General features: G+C 44.6%; 1 protein-coding gene across 3 annotated transcripts; it reads right to left on the reverse strand.

Moving 5' to 3' along the window:
* Positions 1–317: 317 nt before the first annotated feature.
* On the reverse strand, positions 318–23,417 carry slc1a2b (solute carrier family 1 member 2b). Of its 3 annotated transcripts, none has more exons than XM_057050953.1 (11): positions 23,218–23,417; positions 9,792–9,931; positions 8,240–8,392; positions 7,748–7,998; positions 7,291–7,435; positions 6,617–6,743; positions 6,202–6,435; positions 5,919–6,113; positions 5,352–5,486; positions 4,850–5,111; positions 318–3,510 (listed from the first exon to the last, which is right to left on the reverse strand). In XM_057050953.1, exons 2-11 carry the CDS (start codon positions 9,919–9,921, stop codon positions 3,439–3,441), a joined length of 1,704 nt encoding a protein of 567 aa, XP_056906933.1. In that variant the 5' UTR covers positions 9,922–9,931; positions 23,218–23,417; the 3' UTR covers positions 318–3,438. The 3 variants fall into 3 exon arrangements, with proteins under 3 accessions (XP_056906933.1, XP_056906934.1, XP_056906932.1); XM_057050954.1 differs by lacking the exon at positions 23,218–23,417 and adding an exon at positions 11,851–12,113 and having other exon boundaries at positions 4,923–5,111; XM_057050952.1 differs by lacking the exon at positions 23,218–23,417 and adding an exon at positions 11,851–12,113.
* Positions 23,418–23,650: the final 233 nt, after the last annotated feature.

Genomic DNA, 23,650 nt, shown 5'->3' on the forward strand with positions numbered 1-23,650 from the left:
TGAAAGAATGTGTCAACACAAGAAGAGAAGGCGGAGAGGCAGAGACTTCAGTTTTTTTTAATAGTGCCAATTGACATGAATCATTTGGTCCTCTGACAAATGACAATAATTGTTTAGCGTTGGGGAGTCAATGAACACGATGGAGGAGAGAAGTAGGCGAAAGCTTGGCAAAGTCTGGCTGTATACCTGAATATCCTCTATTTTTTGCAGTTTTGTTCCTCAAATGAGAAGAGCTTAAAAAATGATGGCTGTACAAATACGTCCCAACTTAGCAACAGCTTCTGTACGAGTAACAAAACAATCAGTATGAGACCATATTTAGTTATGAATCAACATTTATTAGTTATATTTGTATATGTACACCAAAGGTAAAACACTTACTGATATGTAGAAACAGCAACTTTATGCATACCATAGACCCCAGAAAGAATTCTTGTCCTTTTTTTCTTCTTTTTTTTAGTTTGATAGTATCTCTCCCACACGTACGCTCTGCCTTCACATCAGAATCACAACAGCTTTACAAAGAGGGAAGGTGCCGAAAAGTAAAAGTCGGAGTGACCCTCTGCTCCACCATCTACTGGGATCTCCCAATCAGTCGCATCCGTTTTATTGGTTTGGCTCAGTGCGTGTCTGTGCGCGTCGTTTCTCGGTAGCCAACATAAAGGCAAGTTTGTATTAAGGTAGTTTGCTGGGCAGGAGGTCGGCGCCCGAAGGTTTGAAGTGGCGTCATGTAAAACAGATGTAGATGCACCGCGCGCACGGAGAGGCCTGAGACTAACGCCAGAGCTGTCTGGTGACGAGACAAAATGGCGGCCAGCGGGTCACCTGAGGGGATCCGCCCCTGTGCTCCAGCTGTCTGACGTCGTCCTTCCCCCTAAGATGAACCCTGTGCTCGCTCTGCACCCCCCACCCCCCACAGGCCACACCTGACCTTTGCACTCACCTTGTTATTCACCTTGTCATCCTGCCTGCTCAAGTCACTCCCTTCCCTCTCTTTCCCTCCTCCCTTCACTCACTCCCTTCCTCTCTCGTCGTCATGCTAACGGCCATGTTACCGGAAAATAATTTTGCATCGCCACTGAACAGAACAATTATATATTTATGTATGTACAATTAAAATGAATGCACACTTCTTATATCTTCATGGAACGAACATTCAGTTTACATTAGATTGAACAAAAAAAAAAGAAGAGAGATTTATATGTTGGTGTGTGACAGGTCAGTAGAACAACTAGTTACAACTATTAGAGAATAAAAAAAAACAAGCAGACACATTTTCCTCTATACGTTTTTTTTTCTTCCTCTAACCTTATTTTGCTCAGCACATAGATGATATCGTTCTAGCGAATTACATTTAAAATGTCACAGCAATGAAATCTACACTTCTAACGACCCAAAGCGCCCCCCCCACCCCACCCTTCCCTCCCCTCCCCCCTCCCAACCCAAAAAAAAGAGCAAATGAAAAACAAAACAGAAAAAAACTCTGTTACCTACAATATATACACAAAGTGCAAGGAGGCACTTCATAATATCATGCTTTTTTTTTTCAAAGATAGTGGTGCAAAGAAAAAAAAAATATATATCGTATTCATGCTTCTACAACTGTGTTTGAAGAAAATAGTGGTCCCACACTGTGGTTTGCATCTCTGCTCTGAGATCTCTTTCATTATGTGTGTGTTTTTAATGTTTATTACTTCACAGGTTGAGGAGACAGACGAGGCCGGTTAGTGTGTCAGTGCTGCGACACTACTCTAACGTGTGGCGGCCTCTGAGCTTTAAGAGTGCATGATTGGCCTGTGAGGTGGAAGGTGGAGGTGGGCGAGTCTACGTGCGAACTCCGTGTCGATGCTTCGGTGTGTGTAGCAGGAAGTAAAGGGCAGTGCTGTGGCTGAACGAGGTTATTTTCACAGTTTTCTTGCCATTAGCCTGACGTTTTCCTTTTGTTGTGCGCATGGCCGCAGGTGTCTTGCTTTCTAAGACAGAAATATAGATGCGTTCTGGCTCAATTTTCCGATCATGTCCCAACTGCAGCATTGAGGGTTTATGTGAACAGTCTTGAGCTCTGGAGGCTAAAATGTCTGTCTGACATGGCTGATCTGTGTGTGCTGGTTGTGCATCTGTCTTTATCTCTGTGGCAACATCCGCCAGGAGTGTTGTCAGTTTATGTGCTCTTCTCTCCCCCCCAGTCTGTGCTCAATTGATAAATTAGTAAACAGCTCTTTTTTTTAATAAGCAAATTTAGCTCCTTTGCAGATAATATATTTTCACTTGAAACGGTTGTGCTCAGGGTTTTCTTTCCGTGTTGAAGACTAAACATTCAAGGCCGAATGTGGTTCCCTTTCTGTGCATTAAAAAGTTGTGAAGGATCATTCAGATCGGGCCGCTGATTCAAAGGGATCCTGGCTGGTGTTTTGGTTCCGTTTGTGCTCCGGTACTCAGTTTGTGCTCTATCAAGCCTTTTTTGTGCTTTATTTGATTACATCTTGCTTGTTTTTTCCATATTTGGGCACCAAATAGGGCTGGCCGAACAGGATTTTTCACATTTAGGGCAGCAGTTCTGCTTTTGAGGCCTTTTGATCGACATCAGTGAGGAAGCCGGCGAGCACGCGCTGCGTCAGAAGGCAGCTCAAAGTCTTCTTGATTGATTTATTGATTGATTTTCTGCCTGTTTGGTCCCTTTCATTGCCTTGGTCATGTTCCTAACCTGATTCTCTCCCTCCTGCTCTTTCTCTGTCACATGCACACATGCACACGCGCAAGTATCTCTTAGCAGGCGACACAAATGAAAAGTCCCTTTCTTTTGAATATAAAAGAAGAATAAAGGTGGCGAGGACAGAGGAGGGCTTCCACAACGACCGTGCTTTACCTTCCGCCGCTTTGCTGCGCGGTCAGAGGGCAACGTTGGACAAATGTGATCAGGGTTCTGATGCGTACTCGCAGACTGACAGGAAACAGACAGCACAGTACTTACAGCGACTCAAAGGCTCCCATTTAAATTCTGGTGCCGTAACAACGGAGCACTTGGGTTTACGTGTGCATGAAATGTGAGCGATGCCGCCGCTCGCGTCACAAGAGTCAAGAGATATATTGCTGTGAGTATCTGGTGAACTTTCCTCCCTCCCTTCCCCGAGCCTCGGAGTATGTTGTGCAAGTACATGCTATTAAAGAATATTGTGCTCTAACAGGTAAAGGTAAACCTCCGTTATCATTTCACAGTTAGGTGAATTAGTATCATCTCATATCAGTCAGACAACTGCAAAAAAATAAAATAAAATAATAATAGAGGCAATAAAAATTAAAAGGGACTAATTAAAAAACTAAGCTACATAAAAAAACAATTAGTAGTTCTGTTCATGTGACTTTTTTTTCTCATTCACTCTCTTATCATGAGATAGGAAAGCTGGTAGAGCCCAGGTGCAGGGGATCTCTGTGCCGCCATTATTCGCGTTTCCACGGCTCCTCCTCAACAAGCGTGCACTCTGCGGCAGAGCCAGTGGTGCCTGAGGTTACCTGCAAGCAGTTACACAGTTGGTCCATGCCTCGGAGACAATCAGGAAACCACTTAAGGCATTCTGGGGTTTTTGGCATTCAAAAAAAAGAGGGGGGGGGGGGGGGGGGGTAATCAAAGCAGTTAAGCAACAGACAAAAAAAAATGTGTGGAAACACAAAAACATCAGAACGGGAACGTGCATGACAACACTGAAAACCGTATTTCTTGCGTTTACATTTCACGTGCATTAATGAACAAGCTCCAGATGCTACAGGCACACACACACACACAACAGGATAAATGCTTTGTTATCGCACTAAAACTACAGTGACAGCTCTACAGAGCAAGTAGAAAAAAGAAGCCAAAATATTTAATTGTGAGCTTTATTATTTTCGGAGCGACAAGCCACAAAACAACAGAAGAGCATTAGCCGCAGTGGAAAGAGCAAAAACTTTGTGTCGTTTTTAAGTTTAAATATCCGAAATGCGCTGCTAATTTAACTTTTTACCGGAGGTGCGATTTGCCAGCGTTGCTAGGCAACATTTATCATCCCTCAATAGATGAATGGGCTCATTAGGAGACCTTTTTCCTGCCCGTGCCAATGTGCACACGCATGCCTGAGTGCCAGGGAACATGCTCTGCCAACTCCTCTTAATATTATTTTAAATATATATACATTTAACATTTACAGAGCTATAGATTCATTTACAGCGTTTGATTTCACAAATACACCAAGTAAATGAATAAAGTGATGAGTCATGGCAGCCATGTCAGAGATAGACGGAGCCCTAATTAGCAGTGACACTTCCTGTCCTGCCTGCAGTCGATGCTAAAGGTTGGACGTTTCATTAGAGGGCAGCAACCTTTTCAATCACGGGGCTGCACATTTCCCTTTCACAAGAATAAAGCAAGAAAAAATGGCTTTGCCGAAAAAAACCCTTACATACTGACATCTGATGAACCAAAATGGAATGAACCAAAATGGAAGTTTTAATGCACCACAGGGCTGCTAAATAATTCCTGGCTCACGCTGAGGTTTATCTGGCTTTGGCGTCTGAGTCGGCTCCAATCCCCAACAGGTTGCAGCTATCAGATGAAGCTAACCACAAAGCACTGATCTTTAACGTGTTTTGTCCTTTCAGAAAGTGCACTTTAAATGTGCTGCCGAAATGTGTAACCGACAAAAATGCTCTTCCACATGGCTAAAATACACACATGCGTTTCAGTTATAAAAAAAAATAAATCTTTATCGTTTAGATGCAAAGAACAGATCATGCGTTAAAGAAGCATGTGCAGGGTGAGCATGCAGCAGAAGAGGGGTTACATAGAAGTCTCTATGTCCGTGAGCGTTAATGGTACCTTGCATTCATCTACTACGACAGAATTGTTAGCAGCAGTGGTGGAGGTTGTGGCGGAGGCGGTTACGACGCACTGGTTGGAATTGTTCTCGTGGTGGTTCTTCATGTCGTCATAGTAAGACTGGGTCTTCGTCATCATTTCGATGTCGTCTGATTTGGCTGCGTGCGCATCCAGCTCCTCCAGCTCCGCCTTGGACAAGTGGTACACGATGCCCGCACCGTAGGAGTCACCCACCACGTTGACAGAAGTCCTGAATCGATCCCTAATCAGAGAGAGAGGGCATAATAAAGGTTGAAATTCTATTGATTGAATATGGTAATAGTGTATCTTTGGTTGGGGTTTGGATGATGGATCCACCTATGGTTACAAAATGGTGAAACTGGAAACCATTTATCAGGCTACAACCCTCGAAAATTGGACCTACCATACCCTTCAATGAGAGCGAACCTCCTCTGGAGCTTTAAGAGCGTTTCCACCACATTTCTGTCTTGTTTAAACTTACAGCAGCCAGTCAACAGCGACCAGCAGGCTGATGTCTTGGGTTGGAAGCCCCACAGCAGTCAGGATCAAGAGCATCGTCACCAGGCCGGCACTGGGGATACTGGCTGCTCCGATACTGGCCAGGGTGGCGGTCATACTGGATAAAAACACAGTGACAAACCACTCAATCACATTCACAGCCGTCCCAACCACATCCTCCACAACCATCTGACCACTGATTGAATATAATGAGGAGGTTCTTGTATGAGGAAGGTGCTTGTATGAGGAAGAGTGGCTGAAGAGCTCTAGAGTCTCTCCAGTGAAAAAGAATAGAGGGGAGAGAATGTGAGGGATGGGATGGATGAGAGGGTTAAGTTGAGGGTCAGCTCGTCCATTTAAACTCTCTTGCCCGAATGTTACGACAGACGTTTTTATTCAAATAAAAGAGATTCACATTAATGTGGGTATTTCCCATAAATCCGCTGGGTTAAAAGGCCACAGGCATAAATCAAAAGACACGAAGAAACAGAAGAAGCTTGGACTAAATGGACTTCCTGGTTGGGGGTTCAAATAAGAAGTGTATCCTAACCTGACGGTTACAATCTGACCAGCATCAAGTGCGATGCCGTTCATCTGGGCGATGAAGATGGCGGCGACGGCCTCGTACAGAGCTGTTCCGTCCATGTTGATGGTGGCACCGACCGGGAGCACGAAACGGGTGACCCTCTTGTCGATACCCAGGTTCTCCTCCAGGCAACGGAAAGTGACGGGAAGGGTACCGGCGCTGAAGGGCGGAGAGAAGAGGACAAGCTGGGGTCACGTTGTGCACGAAATGTGTCAACCACGGCTTACTGTCCAATCGTTTGAGTGACCTGGAGGCCGTGCCCAGGGCGGTGATCCAGGCCTGGAAGATGCCGAGGAAGAAGGAGAAGGGGTTTTTCCTGACAATAACGAAGTAGATGCTGGGCAGGAAGATGGCTCCATGGATGATGAGCCCGATGATCACAGTCACCATATACATGCCCAGCTGCCTGGCTACCACCTCCAGGTCCTTAATGGAGATGATCTTACCACAGATGAGACAGGCGATACCAAATGGAGAGTACCTGTTCAGGCGTAAAAGCTGCAGTCATTTCTTTAAATTCAGCTCAGCGGGGCACAATCTCTGCTCACTGTAAGCGTTTAAAGTGTCGCATGGCTGAAGAAATAACTCCCGGGAGTTATTTCGGCTCAAAGAAATCGATGAGGTTCAGAATGAGTCAATGAGATTTCCCAAGTGATACTGACCACATGATCATGATGACTAGTTTCATCACAATCTCATTGAGGATGTTGAAGAACTCAATCATGAGCCTGGCCTTTTCACCCATCTTCCCCATGCAGATGCCAAATGCAATAAAGAACCCAATCAGACCTGTGGCAGAAAATCAAAAGCGTATCACACTTTGGATCGCGCTACAGCCCAGCGAGATCGCCACATCTCGATGAGAGCCTTTACATTTACAGTCAAACATCTGGTCTTGCATCTGGTCTTGCCACATGTTGAAAATCCTGTAAATGTAATACTGTCAGCAAATATCCTGTTTGGAGCCATGCAAGTTTAGGCCAGCAGATGAAAATGCCAGTCCATTCTCACTAAAATACACTAGTAATTATAGCAGATGAAATCCATGAAATCTGACTTTCATGGTCCCCAGGGGATGAATTTGAATGATTTTTTGCCCCCTTTTTGTCACCAACAGCTCTGGCTTTCATTTAATCTTCCACATTCTAATATTTCTGCAACACTAATGGTATTCCCCATAGTATCAGCTGAGCTCTCCGTTGGATGCTAATGCCACTTAACAGTACATGCTGATTTTTAGTATTTAGCTCAAAAGAACAGCTGTATGCCTTCATGATGCATCAACCATGGTGGCAGCATTGATGTTAGGCTTCACTTCTCACGAGCTGTTACATACCCAGAACATTCATGCCACTTTTAAACTGCAGGGACTTTTTAATGATGTATTGAGGCTCCTTGGTAATGTTAGCCACCAGGCCCTCCATCGCAGTGGTGTTGACATCCTCAACGACCACCTCTACCTTCTTTGTGACTGTCTGGATCTGAGTTAAGAGAAAAACAGAGACTATTTATCCCAGTAATATGTTCCTTAGCAACTGTTAGTTTTTTATTTAAATATGGTTTCTTAATCAAAATTAAATTGCAATTTTAAGCTATTACAAGTTAGCTTGTTGTGTATAATGTATAAAGTAAGTTAAAATTGGATCATGTATGTACACAGTCTAACCAGTAGGGGTGCTGCTGTAGCTAGCCAGGACAAAATAAATATTTGGTTCAATATGTGTGGTTGTATTTGTTGCAAAATTATTTAGCTATGCAAACTTCAATTTGCATATTACTGCAGCCTCCCATACCTGCTGGAAACAAGCCTGCACCAGGTTCTCCGGGAACAGGTTTCTTATCAAGTCAAAGAAGGCGTCCAAGCTGGAGACATCATCATTTTTCTCGCCCTCGCCGAGGTTTTCTTTCAGTTTGGGGTTTCCGGGGTGGATGAGTAACACCAGGATGACCCCCAAGATAGCAGCAATGATGGTGGTGGACATGTAATAGATCATAGCTCTGGTGCCCAGACGACCGCTGGATTTGGCATCCAAACCAGCCAGACCTGTGATGATATGGTATTCAATCGGCAATTACTTGGATTTATCCAGTGGAAATAAGACTCACAGGCCAGAAAACCTGGACAAAAGCTAAAATCAAGGGATTACAAAATGATGTCTTGTCATCTGCTTAATTCACATGTTAAATAGAATCCTGTCATGGATTTTTCATTCAGGATGGCAGCATGACGAGGTCACTGGTCAGTGATGTAGCTGGACACAGAGACAATACACCAGTGTGAGCACCTGTGATTAAACTGGAGATGATGAGTGGCAGGATCAACATCTTCAGCATCCTCATCAGGATGTCTCCGGGAAAAGCAATCACCATGACAATATCAGGATGGATCGGAGAGGCGACGCGGAGCAACATCCCAGCTACAGCTCCCAAGATTACTCCTAAAGATGGGAATGGGCGCAAATGAGCAAAAGGGGTTAAATTAAAAGGACATCTGGGGTGAATGCAAAAAATATAGAATATTAAAGCAAACAATGCCATCCATTTTCTCATAGATAGTTAGGCTCATGGGGTGCTGGAGCAAATCCCAGCTGAACTCTGTTCTAAGACATAAAAATGAGATGTGATTTTCTGGTTAAAGACTTCTAAGAACAGTGCCACATAAATCCCATTTTTGCGAATTGCTAACAGGCATTTTACTTGAAGATGAGAAACCTACTACGAGAGAGTAACGCTGCAGGGAGGATTTAGAACAGATCTTTGAAACAGCAGGGAATAGATAAAATGTCAGGCTGTCTCGCGGTGCTGTAATCTGTGCAAACCTGGAGTGTTTTCAAGGATTTTTCACTTGAGGACAATCAAAATTAGACGTGCCAGTGTTCAACATAAGGCCTAAATATTCCATCTAAAAGTGGTCACCTTCAATCCCCCAATCCCTTCTTTAGTTTTACTTACCCCCCAACCCATATTTGCTATCCAGAAGCCTAAGAAAGATCATACCCTTCCTCTTAAAAGACAGGTGACCTTTGGCAGCTCAGATGTTTCCATCAGATCTGTCTTTGGTCCCTTCCTCCCTCCCTCTGACTGAACTTCCTCTGTGGTTGAAGATTGTGCAAACCAAGATGGCATTTAATAACACAGACCAATTAAAAAGCTTCCAGCTTATTGAGTGTTTAAAGCAAGCTGTCCTCGGTGCCTCAAACTCTCCTTCACCCTGGCAGCGTCCTGTGAATTTTGCCAGACAGAGGACCATTGTTGGTCCTTGCCTTCCCCTGCCTTCTCCTTGGCCCATGTGCAAGCTCCCATTCAGGCTCTTATCTGCCGAGTGACAGATGATCAATGAAATGGCCAATGAGCTGGCCAACATGACTCTGCCAAGTGGGGGGAGATGTGCACGTGACTCATGTTCCCATCGAGACAGACACGCACACGGCAGATACGTGTGAAATGAATTAATGCATCTTTATCTGCTTGACTGGTTTTAAAAAGGTTTGAAGGGACCATGAAGCTGCCAGACACAGCTGACATTAAAAGGCAATGCAATTCAGATCCAGGGTCAGATTTAATAAGGCTTCACTATCATGATGCCGTTGTCTCGTCCCTGTGGTGCAATTAGCTGCTGCTATAATGATGACGTCGTTTAATAAAGCAGCCGAGGCTGCGTGATGGCGCCGAGATCTTTAGATAGCGGCAGGTGGTGCGGAACTGTGGAAGGTCATGACGCATTTAAATCATACTTCCTGGTAGAACCGAACAATCACTGGTGGCATCCAGCACTCATATAATATAGCCAGAATCAGCTTTTCACTTTAATAAAGAGCTTGTGATGAGTTCTCTTACCCAAGACAGTGAGCGTGAGCAGAAGGTTTTTGAACAACTTGGACCAGATTTTGGCACATTTGGACTGAGGCCTGGCCTCGATGGGCTCCAGGTGGCTCTCGTGCATCCTCACCTCAACTTGTTTAGGCATACTGTTGGCACTGGGGGAGAGAAAAGAGGAGAGAGGTGAATGCAGAAGCTGATGAAAAGCTCAGAAAATGCAGATTGCATCTCTGTACTGTGAATACTCTGAACATTGAAAAGCCTAAAAATGCAAATATGAAGCGAGGGAATGTCTGAAAGAGATAGTATCATTCAAGCAATAAAGGCTGTTACCAAGCTGTCACTCCAACAGTTCAGCAAAAGCCTCTGCCAGATGGAAGTGAGTTTAAAATGACACTTCAGACTTTTTTCTGGCTTGACAGGAATTTATAGAATATAAACTTGACTGGAGGAGCTGCCTAAGATTTTACACAACCATCGTGAATAATGCGTGATTGCCTACAGAATAATGATGCATTTATCAGAGGATCCATACAGTTAGTTGACTTTGAAATGCTCCAATGCAAGAATCCGCTCCGCCAAACATCATTATTTGAGTGTAAAAGGCGGTGAAATTAAAAAAAGAAATTCCAATGTGTGTATTAACTCCCAAGAAGTGTCGTAACCATTGTGAATCATTATGCATGCACCAATATGCTTCCTTTCTCTCTCACTCTCCGTCTCTCTCTCTCAATTATGATTGTTGGACACTAAAATTAGAGACACTCAAAATCTCAAATACAATTGTGGGAAGAGAGGACCTCAGACATGCAGCCTAATTAATTGAAGAAGTGATTTTCCATTACAGACAACACAGCTGTTTCCTGGGGCCCTGTCAGGGCCAGAATCAGGCTGTCATTGAGAATAAGAAGTACTTGAGTCGGAGTAAAGAGGTGCCTCTGTTCAGCTTGATTGTCCTTGCGAAAATAAAACCATCCCTGCTTGGGTTTTCTTGACACCACACCAAAGACAATTGTGGTGAATAAGGACAGAACAAGTGAAAATAATCTGAGCTTTCACCTCACCCCTCAGGGGTTAAAACTCACAAATCTTGATCTTGAGAACTTTTTTCAGAACTACACAAACCGTACACATATTAATCATGTGGGCTGTTAGATGTGTGTGTGTGTGTCCCCTCCTATATTTCCACATGAGCACACACACATAGAGACCCACACATTTGCGTACACCCCCCATTTTGGTATTGCTGGGGCCGTAGGTAGCTTCCGGTCAAGGACACATGAAAACCCTTCCGCCCTTTCTTATCAAATAAAGTGGATAATGCAGAGAATACCCACTTCCGTAAGAGTGAATGAATAATACTCTAGGCATGGTTCCGTGGAAAATTTGTCAACGCTGTGTAATCTCATTCGGTAAAAGCGACGAGTCCCGCTAATTCAATTTTCACTCCTTTCTCTCACTTTCATTATTTTTAGCACCGAGGGGCTGGGGGAGCGGAAGCAGATGTCGGCCATCACCGGCATCGGAAATTAGAGTTTGAGGCATACGGGGAAGTGTGCAGGTATGATGAATGACTTCGGAAACTATGGTGAAAAGCAGTTAATTGTGATTTTAAAGTAATGGGAAACAGGAAAATTTTCAAGCTGTGTTTTTGTCTAGTATATGAAGAAATTCTCTCTAATGAAAAAAAAATTGCATTAAATAGCAATGATAAAAATCTGTGACTGCATATGACGACAAACCTAAGATAATAATGTGGAAATTGCAATCTGCAGAGCCAGAACAGCCTCCAAACAAGCAGTCACACACTCTGCAGCCTCTGCTGAGGTCATATTATGAACCATTTCATCTTGGCTGATGATCGTGAAGCCATGAAGAAAGAAGGAATGCTTCATTAAAACATTTGACAGCTTTGCCAAATTACCAATTATTCAAAAGACGTGTAATATTTCATCTATGATGCACTTTTATACTTTTGAATGAACGTTTAATGAAAGTATTAGTAGTAAATGTATAACCAAAAGCAAATATATAGAAGAAACACTTGCTGCTCAGGACTGTTGACAACTGTACTCACTTCATTTCTGTTGACGGCGAGGGAAGTGCAATATACATTGACCGCTGTCAAACTTTCAGCCTTTGGTATTTAAGAGCAATTAGCAGAAGTTTTACAGAGGATCCTTAGTGCTCCATCCACTAATATTACCGGGCGTCTACAGATAAGTTCCCAGGTACAGCCAAGAGCCGGAAAACACTCCTCTCAGCTGTCCACCAACTCTTCCGAAGCATCCAGAGCAGACGGAGCCCAGATCACACTCACAGTCCACACAACCTGAATTGCCCCATCTTGATGTCAGCATACCCCCTTCAGCCCCCACCCCCTGACTCCACCACCACCAACCACAATCAGCTTCCCAGCAGGAATCGCACACACGACGTAGATGCATTTCGAATAAAACCTGGAAATACACAGATAATTCAAACAGAAGAGGGAGGAGTCAGTTATCTGAGCTTAACTGTCAAATCCCTCATGGACCCTTTATTCCCTGGTGCTCTAATCCCCGCAGAGAGCATGCTCCTAGACTCATCCAACTAGGATGTTATAGTGAGGCAAAGGCCGGGATGAGACGATGACCGCTAATGGCACGGTGTAGACAGCGGCGCTTTGTACTGCGCAACAGCTAAGTGATCATCGTACGATAGAAACAGAAGATTTAATAGTCATAATGTTGCAGGGGCGACCTAGGGGGTATTAGGTTCATCCTGGTGGAGCTCAGAGGAGAGGTTAATGTTTAATGCTGCTCTCTGATCATACTGAGCAACACATTTCTTTGGTATGTGATGTAAATTTTTCTCTATAAATAATTTTAACACCATTTGTGGGTCTGCCTTGAAAGATGATGTTGACCGCATTTAAATTTATGGCTCTATGATATTAGCATAAAACTCCAAAGAAGCGAACTCTGAAGGGAAAAATGACGTGACATGATTTATTAGAGGACGAAGTCACGCTGATTTCGCCCCAGTATCCCAGCAGCATGGGACTTCACATTGCACTGGGCAGTATCACATTATTCTAATTAGGGAAATGTGTTGGAAAGCTATTTCCTCTTCAGACAAATGACCAAGCGCACAACAAAAGCCGGAGGAATCCCATCTCTGTTGGCAAAGGTTGTGTCATGAGAAATCACTCATCCTAAATCCCTCGACATGTCATCTACATCAAAAAGGCTCTCAGGGAAGCGAGCAGTTTCAGGATGGGAGTTGGAGAGCAGAGAAGAAGGGGTTACTGCAGGGGAGTGTGAGGGACACTAGGAGAGAAGGGGGTATGGGGGTCACACCAGCACTTTTCAGGCAGAAGAGGGGCCTTTGAAGGGGTAGGCAGAGGCAACCATCCCTGCTCTTGGCTGATACCATGTGAAGCTCTCCGCTTCCTCTCTTTTTCTTCAGAGGGGCTTTGTTTCACATGCAAACAGTGGCAGTGGCCCCAACTTGCCTGGCCAAGCGCTGCATCCAAACTGGCAGAGCCGAGAAAGGAAAAAGAAGGGGGGGGGTAGAATAGGCTAGGGTAGAAGGGTAGAACTGGGGGGAGTGGGTATGTCCAGAATGCCCGTTCTTTCAGGCCACTGATGTCATGCCTGTGCCCACCGTGGGAGAGCTGTGGAGGGACCAAGGCACCCCCTTTTTTTTCTTTCCCCCTACACAGTCTCTTTTTCCAGGATGAATGAATCTTTCAGAAGCTGCTTCCCATTGTGTCCCATAATCGACTGCGATTATCCCAATTTTATGCTGCCTTCCTAGTGCGAGGAGGTTCCCTGAGTGTCGGCATTGAGGACTGCTGCGATGCAGTAAAGACCATGAGGGGTTGTCGTAGCAACACTCTGTGGCCTTGGGAGAAAGGGATGAAGAGAGAAAGAGGAAGCTCAAACACACTCGCAGCATACAAACACCTAAACCCCCTCTCATAGCAAACAAGATGGAGCAGAGCACTTTGAAAAATTAGCGAAGGAAAGGACACAAGACAGTTTACTCAACCAATACTGCTCACTTCCTAGACAGCCTCCTCATACAGCATTCAGAGTACATTTAATAAGAGACTTTTTGGACCCATTGTGTCGATATGCAATCTCAGCTCATGTAGTATTGAATGCCGTTAGTCCGAATTCTCAGACTCCGATCGCCGCCATCTATCCATCTGATGAACACATGATGAAGATCTAAATGAAAGTGAAAGTTTCCCACTGAGCTGCAGTGGGGCCCGATGCCCGTTCTCATGACTGGATCATCACAATATAGTGTGAGGTAAAGACAACTGGAGCTGGGCCAAGCTCCGGATATATCAGTCCCCTCTGGGCCTCACAGCCACTTGCCATGCAGTGGGAAGAAATGGACTCACACATACTGGCTGCCTAGGAGCTGAAACCACCACCGCCACCTTATAATTCGACAAACACTCTAAGCTGTGCTGTGCATAGGAAGTGGGAAATAAATTCCAATGCCTGAAGAAAGGCAACCCTTGTCACTCTACACCTCTAAATTATGTATCCTTAGCTGGTTGTCCACACATCAGTGCGTGTTCTGAATGCATTCATCCATGGTGAGACACAGCGATGTGTGGACTATCATACAAATCTGAACTACACAGACACACACACACATACACAAAACTGGTAGAACAAGAGGAAACTCCAGGAGTGCAGATCAATAAAAAAACAATGTGTTTTTATTAGAAGGGGTACCGCAACTGAAGGTTTCCCATGGACCTCACTGTGAAATTTAGCACTGCGCAAGAGACACATACAAGCGCTGGAAACACACAAATGTAACCCGATTAAGGTTCTTAACTATCTTTGACTGTCTAGAAAGTTGAAAAATATGCAGTTTGGTAAATGTGTGTGACTGTTCCGAAAGTGTGAACCTTTTGTCTGTGATGCATCACCATCCCGGCAGGTGCTGATGGAGCCATACTGTACGTGCATGTGCATCAGCATTCTGGAAGATTTCCCTTTGTTTGGCACAACTCTTTGTGTCCGTAATGAGGTGGTCATTAGAGGGACAATCTGGGATTCCTGAAGCTAGTGCTGTAGTCTGCAAAGGTCTCTCAGATGTGACCAATCCCTCTATAATTACGCACTAACAACCTATTATGTCATAGAGTGCCTTTTGCAGAAAATTAATCCCATTCGTCTGGAAGTTTTTTGGATTAATAGCATTAAATCCAAACCCCTTTTTTCCCAGTCAGATATAATTCACATATAATTAAACATTGGTTGGAATGTCTTGTTCCCTGCTATAAATATGGCCTGGATGACTGAGAATCTACATAGACTTCCCTGCTGCCTCTTCTCTTCTCTTTTTGGAAGTTTACACCTCCAAAGAAGCACATCTGGGATATTTCATGCCTCTGGTTCTGGAACCATCTGTCAGCAATGCTATAGTGGTTTCTGGCATGTCTTGCAAAGCCCCAATCCCTGTCCACTATCCCTGTCTCCATCTTTTCCTCAAAGCTGCACAAATGAAAGATCAGCACGGGAGAGATATTAATCCAGTTCCTGCAAACCCCCTTCAATCAGATAGTGGATCACATGGGCTTTTTGCTCGTTGCTCTTGTCGTTCTTCCAGTAGCCTCTCCTGCCTTCGACACATGAAGCGAGAGCACAGTCGTTAGTAAAGATGTGTTAAACCTAGTGGGCTGTATAGCAGAACGCCACTTTTGACAGCGTCTGTCCGATCCCCATAGGAGCTCATTAAAATCTGCCAGCAAGACAGGACCACCCATCCCCCACCACAAGCGCCAATATGGTATACCCACTGCATTGCTGAGGGGGGTGACAGAGACATAGGCAAAAAAGATAGAGGGAATGATGAGGATGGACTACATGAATACCATATAAAGGTATGTGGGTAACAATGTATGGGGGGAGGGTAAAAGAAATAAAAAGAAGGTGTGGCTGAGGTGAGGATGGTGGCTAAAGGAGATAAATGGAGAAGGAGAGGTACAGTGTGATGAAGGAGCGCCACGTATACAGTATGCAAGTGTTGCATCCTGGCATATATGTCTGTGGATAAATTCAGGGCTGACATCTGTGTCGGACAGCTGGCTGGCTAAAATGGGATTAGTGCACAAATCATGTTTCATACATCACTAGACTCACCTGCCACACAGTTAAAAATATATGGAAATCGGTTGTCTCTTTTGTTTCACCACATTTGAATTAAAACAAACAAGCACACACACACACATACTCACAAACGCAAATGCACACCTCAGTTGGTCCAGTCCTGTGGTATGGGGGGAGTTACAGACTTACTCAGGATTTGCCAATAAGAGGACTAAGGAGAAGAATAGATGTTCTCTCACTAATTAAACACTGGAGTCTGTAGGGACTGAGCATAGCCTGCAGCAACGGTCGAGTTCTGCTCCGCTCACACCACCTCACGGTGTTGACAAAAAAGGCATTCCTACACACGCACATACACACGCACACAATTGCTTCACACCACTGTGAATTTTAAGAATGTGTAATAACACGACTCATGGAAACCATTTACATATTTAAACTTAAATAGGAGGTTTTTTTTAATCCTTAATGCTGCAGAGTGTGAAATGTTAGTTTTTAGTGTCTTTTTTCTCTTCGCTTTTGTCTCCTTGAACTTGAACCATTGTCTACTCTCCAATTACTGAACTGGACATTGGAGCCAGCATTTGTCAGATTATGTGGAGGGATGACAGATCTTTGCCCTCCCCCACACACAAATTTACACGCACAAACTTTATTCGCATTGATTTACTCCTGGATTGTACGCTTAGATTCTCAATCTCTTTCATATCAATAGTGGCGGTGAAACAGCTTCCAATAACGGATAACCAATGGCAGTTTGACACCTGAAATAATGTGTTTTCTGAATGTTTTTAAGCACTTGGAAGTGGTGACACAAAATTGCCGTAAAACATTCAATGAGTTGCGCTTGTGTGAAACATTTCAGCAGTCAGAAGAATGCCGAAAGTTACGTAACTGTCATGATGTCACAGAAACAATAACGGAATTCACTCACAAATTCTTGTAACTACAACCGTGAAGTTCCGGATGCTTTGACCTTTGACTCTCAGAATACAATGAGGTCACATTTGGTTTGACATTATGTTGGATCTCTGCCTTAAACCTGGTAAATGTGCACACTTTTGCTTCATAACTAAGGAGACTGTGTCTTTTGTCATGTCTAGACAGTAAAAATCTTCATAGAACTCTTCTCACAGAGCATAGACATAGCGCCTCATCTGCAACGCAACGTCGCAGACTGTGTGTATTTCTCCGGGCTTCAGACTCTGCTAGGCTGCTTTCCATTCAGGACCACGTCAGTGGTACTGTTCTTTCAGAACCACATCTCCACGCACTGACTGTGACTTGTTTTCCCAAATCCATCAGAAGCTGTGTCAGTGAGAGCTAGAAAAACGTGCTACTGCTCGCCGCTACTACGCGCAAGATGCCACAGAGGAGTGCCTGCTCGCCTGCTGCTGCTGCTTCTCGCTCAGCTCAGTGTTTTTCATTCCACCTCATTACTTGCCGCATACTTTGTCAAACTATGTAAATATTTCTTCAGTCACATGCCACCATGGAATGCCACAGAGAGCCCATTTGGCTTTTTCCACTGCTTAATTATGACAGTCCGCCTAAAGTCCCGATCAGTCATTGTCTGACTCCCTAGGCAAAAAAAACAACATTTCTGGCACATTTCTACCGTTTGATCACAGCCAAATCCCTCGACGGCAGGCGTCGTGGGATGTAAAGAGGATGGTAAACCTCCTTCAGTCACATTTCGAGGCATAGAACACAAATTCCTCCAAAATCCCGGCTCACTCTAATCCTTGTACAATGAACGCTTGGGAATCCCGTTGATGTCAGGATCTGTCTGAACAGAACAAGGTTCAGAGTCCAAATACTGCAGTTAATTTAATATAACAAAATACTGACTTTTATTTCATTTGACACTTTACATGATGCAAGGCCTGGTCATTCACAATACCAGCTGAAACTCCTTAGAAAAAGACAACGGACGGACAGACAGACAGACAGACAGACAGACAGACAGACAGACAGACAGACAGACAGACAGACAGACAGACAGACAGATAGATAGATAGATAGATAGATAGATAGATAGATAGATAGATAGATAGATAGATAGATAGATAGATAGATAGATAGATAGATAGACAGTTCCTAATTAACCAGCGAATGATGTTCTGGGCCAAAAGCCCCAAACAAAACTCTCTCTGTGTTCAGTAGCCATTCAGGCAAGCTGCTCTTGGAACACGCCACCCCTACTAGAATAATGGGGCACTTTACAGGCCTCCAAGTTAGTTCACAGATTCTGGAGCTGGGAAACCGCTAGCACAGGGTTCATAGAGAGGAGGGGCATGTAATTGTTTCCTTGGATTTTTTTTTTTGTTTTTGTAACCCCCCTCCACTTCTCTGTGACTCTCTCTTCTGCTCTCTCTCCTTTTATATGTGGAAAAAAATGGGACTGACAAACATGCAATGAAGGGGATTGTTGTGTGTTCCTGGACAAGTGGGTGAGATAAACAGATCCAGACTGTGGGGTCTAGCGACTGTGCTCTTCCGGATGGGAGGACCATTGGGGTACAACACACACTCATGGGGGAGTGTGCGATGGTAGGAGGGTAGGGGGCTAAAAAGTCCCAAGGGTGAGAGAGCAAAAAAAGGTCCATTCCGGAAGAAGCGCAAGGTTGACATGGGTGTTACAGTTCCTCCTCTGAGAGAAGACATTGTGCTTGGTGGTGAGGTTTTAATGCATGTCCTGTTTTACCTCCCTAAAACATCTGAAACTCTCCGCGATTAAGCACACAAGTGGCAGCTCCGCTCGGCGCTCCCACAGCACAGGCTATTTACATACTGAAGAGGGACATTAATGCGGGCCGAACCCCCGGAGCTGAACAAAGACGCTCACAAACCTGCCTCAGAGGCCCATTACGCACTTAATTGAGGATTTGTGGAATAGTAAAGAGGGTGCAAAAAGAGGAGGAAGGTGGGTGGTAAGAGAGGGGGGGTAGCGGCTTTCATTCAATTTCAGTGTATTGGAATTTTTAGCTGTTATTACTTCAGGGTTTTGATCTTTTGTCTGTCAACAAACACATTTAAGTTTGCCAGTGGGATTATGGAGATACAGGGATCTGAAATTGTATACAGTCCAGTAACTAAAGTCTAGCACTGGTTCTGGGGTCCCCTTTATGTGCCTGAAGAAAATTACCAATTCACAATTCAACTTTATATCACAATAGAATCCACCTCACAGCCTTGCTAACAACACCAGGTTTAAGCATATAAACAATGTGTACATCTTTTTCACCATATGGAAACTGGTGGCATCGTAAAATCCTTTGTTTTCCAGTCGACCGCTTCCTCTTTACTCCCCCTGATCCTCCCATTATCCTCATTATGAAACTGTTATGAAAGCTTTCCTGAGGATAAAAGCAGCCCAAGAAGTCTGTAGCGGGCAAAGCCGGGGAGAAATCAAGCCAAGGCTACCCAAACTTCAAGTAAATTTGCATAAAATTGCCTCACATTTACATAGAATTTATCCGCGAAACAAGGAGTAAACCATCATTTAACCATCATTCTTGTTGACAATTGTTTAACTCTTCAATTTGTTTTGAACAAATCCGGTAATGTGCTTTAATTATGATTCCTTTGTCGCATCACAATGGACCGACTGTTCTCCGTGGCATGGTGTTTGGTGCCAAGACCAAAAACAAAACGGGACTCCCCCTGTCCACTCAGGCTTCCAGTCACCAATCCCTCATGGGGCAGTTTTTCTGACTCCTCCTGCTGGCCTGAATTCCAGCATAGCGGGTACCGATGGGACAGAGAGGGAGAGAGGGGGAGAGTGATGGTGAAGGGGTTGGGAGGGGGGGGTTCACTACACCGCAGTAAACAGTAGCTCATTTCCTTCTGGGGCCTCTCTAGTGTCTTTAATAAGCACAACTTTAGGGTGTGAACCATAGATTGAACTGGTAAACTGCTCAGCTGTGACAAAAAAATCTTTATGGTGCCTGAAATCTGACCAATTGCAAACCGGAACAACAACTCACAACATGGACATGAGTAGCTTCTAATAGTTGCTTATTTTCAGTTTCACATTGACTGTGTTACCAAAAGATTCCCTCCCTTTGTTCTCCTAAAAGTGCACGCACACAGATTTGCAATATTTTGTAAAACCATGGCTGGTCTGACCTGAAAATCCTTAATAATCTCAAAAGCGGTCATGGAGCTGCGAGGAGTGTCGAGGCAGCTCTTTGATATATGTATGGATAAAGTTGTTGCAACCCGTCAAAGTGTTATCCATTCTTTACCCAGTAACAATTGCTGCACCGTGCCTGAACCACAGCCAGATCCATCATTTCTCCACCGGCAGCAGACCTGCAAGCGAATGCCTCACTTTCTGTTCCTGTGGAGTCACGAAGGGAAGTCATAAAGGGAGCCGAGCTCTTTGTTCCGACGACCCATGGGAAAATGGGAATTTACAGCAAAGCAATTACAAAAAAACAAAACGGTAGATGTATTAGTCAATGAAAGGGAGAGGACGAGAGGTAGGCGGGAATGTTTGTGTCAGGATATATGTGTTTGAGGGGAAGTCCCGGAAAGACCTTACGCAGGGAGAGAACTGGAACATATGAAAGTAATTAAGAAGGAATGTAAAGAAGAGGGCATCTCAAAGAAGTGACACGGGAGTATGGGAAAGAGAGAAAAAAAGGACAGCAGCGGAAGAGCAAGAGGCTGGTAAAAGGAGGAGCTGGAGGGCACTTTGGCAGCTTTGGAGTATTCCCAGGAGGATTACCAGAGCTGTAGATGCCACTAACTGCCAGCAAGAAGCTTCTTCATTGGAGGTACATGGCAGGAACACAGGTACACCTCGTGGACACATGAAGGCTTTTAGGCAGCTGTACCCTCCATTCCTTTCTACCCTACCCTGATTAGAAATCCTTCTGAAGGTTCTTTTGGGGCAGAGTCCGCAATATAGAGAAACGAGTATAAAGGAGGAAGAAAAAGTCAGAGTTCCTTGTGTCAGCACGCCCTACCCTTCCACTCTTTATTCAGTGAGAGAGTTATCGCTGATCTCTAGCTGTTCCTAATCTTTTCTATATCTGACTTTATCCAACACTTTTGGCAACACTTTTTTTCCCATTTCTTTGGTAGAACCTGAAATGAATCATTGTTCTTGGGTGGCAACATATTTTTCCTGAGCATTCAGTGCTGAAATGAGTGCACATTCTAAAGGTGCGTGAAGTGCCCACTGCCACCGTACCTAACATCACCAACAGAAGCCGGATTTCCTTTTGCACATCAGTTTGGCTTCACTTGTTTCCTCAGCGCACAAGAGTGCTTTAATCAGTGGCCCGAATTCAATTCCCACAGAAAAGCAAGTGTCAATAAAGATGCTATCAGGTCATCAGAGTCTGGAAGTTTTTAAAAACCACTATGCTGTTACCTCCTTCCTTTCCTTATTATTCACCGCTCAGTTCCCCACAGCTACCGTCTTTTGTGTGTGTGTTTGTGCGTGTGTGCCAAACTGCTGCTGGTGTGACCAGCTAGTCTTTGTCTAGGTGCTCTGAGCGATGTGCTCCTTCATTAGAGGCACGTCTCAGACAGATGGTTATGTTAACTGGGAAAAATTATTGTTTGGACTAGTTTCTTTTCCAGCAGGAGCTGGCCAATGCCTCGGGGATTTGTTTGAGCTCTGCTGTACGTGCAAGATGCGTAATTTATATTTGAATATCTCACACTGTTACACCTTTAGGACCGTGTAACGCTTCTGTTATTTGGTCGAGTCTTTTCAGTGATCTCGATATTTCTAAATTTATTATCTGCATGAGAGTAAAGGGGAAAAAAGTGCTCATTTCCCAGATGACATGTCTTAAACACCCAAGAAATTTGTTTCGTCTGTCACCCAATCGCAAGTAAAATGAGTCAAAGGAGGTTTTCCCTTTTTCTTTTCACGTACAAAGAATAAACGCACTTGTGTTTAAATGCCAAATGGTAATGGACCAAACGGGTTGCTGTCAATCATCTCCATTTACGGTTTCTGCATTCACAGCCCATTAAGTTCTTCGACAAACATGGGGGTGAATGGAATTGAGGGCATGAAATTATAAATGACTCATTGGGCCTCGTCGCATGTGTCGGCTCGCTGGGTACCATGTGCAATAATGCAGCAAATGACTGAAGAGCAGCCTCCGGGAAAAGGAAAACACGTCAACAAACGCGCCTCTGTGCAGAGTCTCCCTGCCATCAAATGAAAGGCCTCCTCAGACCCAGAGCACCACGGTTCAGCCAGTTCCTGTCACAGGCACCAGTGGAACAATAACCCACCATTAAAACCTCAAAAAGACACAGCCCACCTGGCTCCCACCTCTCATGACTGTGAGGGAGGGGATCAAAACACTCCTGTTGTCATGTGACAAGTCAGGTGCGATGCCAAAGGCGATCGGGAGATTCGGTTTCCATGGCGACATTGATGGTGCTCCTGGAAAACCACCTTATCAGTGCGTGTGAGCCCAGAAGCGTTCTAACATGAACGCGGCGGAGGACCGCAATGATTGGCTCAAAAGGTGGGTGGCGTTAGTGAAGCAATTGGAGCGGCTCCGCTGCTTCTCCAAGCTGATGCTTTTCATTTGGCCGACACAAAACCAATACACAAGAGCTTTCCACTGTACATCATCAAAATCACCGCTGTGCAATTAGGAGGGGCGTCACAATTCAATTAAAATCGCGCGTCACTGCCATGGTCTCTTAACGACGCAAATTATGGCCAAAAATCATTTTAATTTCATTCCTTCGCATCGATTGAAGCATAATTCAACACAGGGCAGCCCCAGATTAGGAAAAAGAAAAGTTTTTAGCCGAGGCTTCTGCCGCAGAAGGTGGCTGGTGGCTTTTGATGGCTCCTTTTGATGCCCCTCCGCGTAAATGTTCACTCAGATCACTCGTCGACAGCACACTGGTGCGACTTTTATTGGAATCCATTCGCGCTCGAGCCGTGACAGAAAGCATCGTGAGCGACAGAGGGAGCTCCTTTGTTCACACATTAAATATCAGGTGAGGAGCGCGGTGGTTGTTGGTGACGCCGTGCGCTCCGGGACCTTCAGCGACCGCTGTCACCTGGCTCCATATGCAATTGCGCGCAGTGCAATTCATAAAAACACAATTAGAACATCCACAAGCTGCTTTCTGTTGGAATGGAAATGGAGTGGAGTGCTTGCAGATGTCTTTCAATCAAAGTAATAAAACTTGCAAATGAGAGTGACACTGGAAATGATTTAAGCGGGTCACAGTGCTAGGCGAACAATAATAATAATAATAATAATAATAATAATAATAATAATAATAATAATAATAATAATAATAATAATGGACTTCCCACTCACCTTTTTTAACAACCAGGGGGAGAAAAGTTTTTGGTTTTGTCCCTTTGCGGGGTTTTGCCGCATCCGCTTCAGAGAGGCTCCAGGACAGACGCTCCACAGACCAAACAGGGGGGATTTTCTGCCAGTAAAATCCGTGGTGCTCCGCAGCTCCGCGATTCCAGTGAATGAGCTCTGCCTCACCTCGCTCCTCGGCGCTTTACTCCCCCACCAACCCCGCCCGTTTCCCCCCGTCTTTGTCTTGTGCATGGGAATGCCAACTCCTCGTTGGTCGACGGTGGGCTATAGCTCCTAGCGCACTCACAATTCACCCTGCACGTCTCCTCTCGCCCACCCGGATCTGAGCTGCTGAGAATCTTCATCCTGTAAAGACGAATCTTCAACATTTGGCGCAAAGAAGCCTCAACCTTTGTAATTCCATCATTACCGACCCTCC

The sequence above is a fragment of the Takifugu flavidus genome, chromosome 13, assembly GCF_003711565.1.
Source record: "Takifugu flavidus isolate HTHZ2018 chromosome 13, ASM371156v2, whole genome shotgun sequence".
Classification (NCBI taxonomy): Eukaryota; Metazoa; Chordata; class Actinopteri; order Tetraodontiformes; family Tetraodontidae; genus Takifugu; species Takifugu flavidus.

Bases quoted from the DNA above. Each gene is read 5' to 3' on its own strand.
- slc1a2b (XM_057050952.1), bottom strand. From the start codon at position 11,888: ATGTATATTGCACTTCCCTCGCCGTCAACAGAAATGAA. The intron at 6,436-6,616 runs GTCAGTATCACT...ACGCCTGAACAG, and splicing joins CTAGTCATCATGATCATGTG to GTACTCTCCATTTGGTATCG. The intron at 5,112-5,351 runs GTAAGTTTAAAC...CTCTCTGATTAG, and splicing joins GTCGCTGTTGACTGGCTGCT to GGATCGATTCAGGACTTCTG.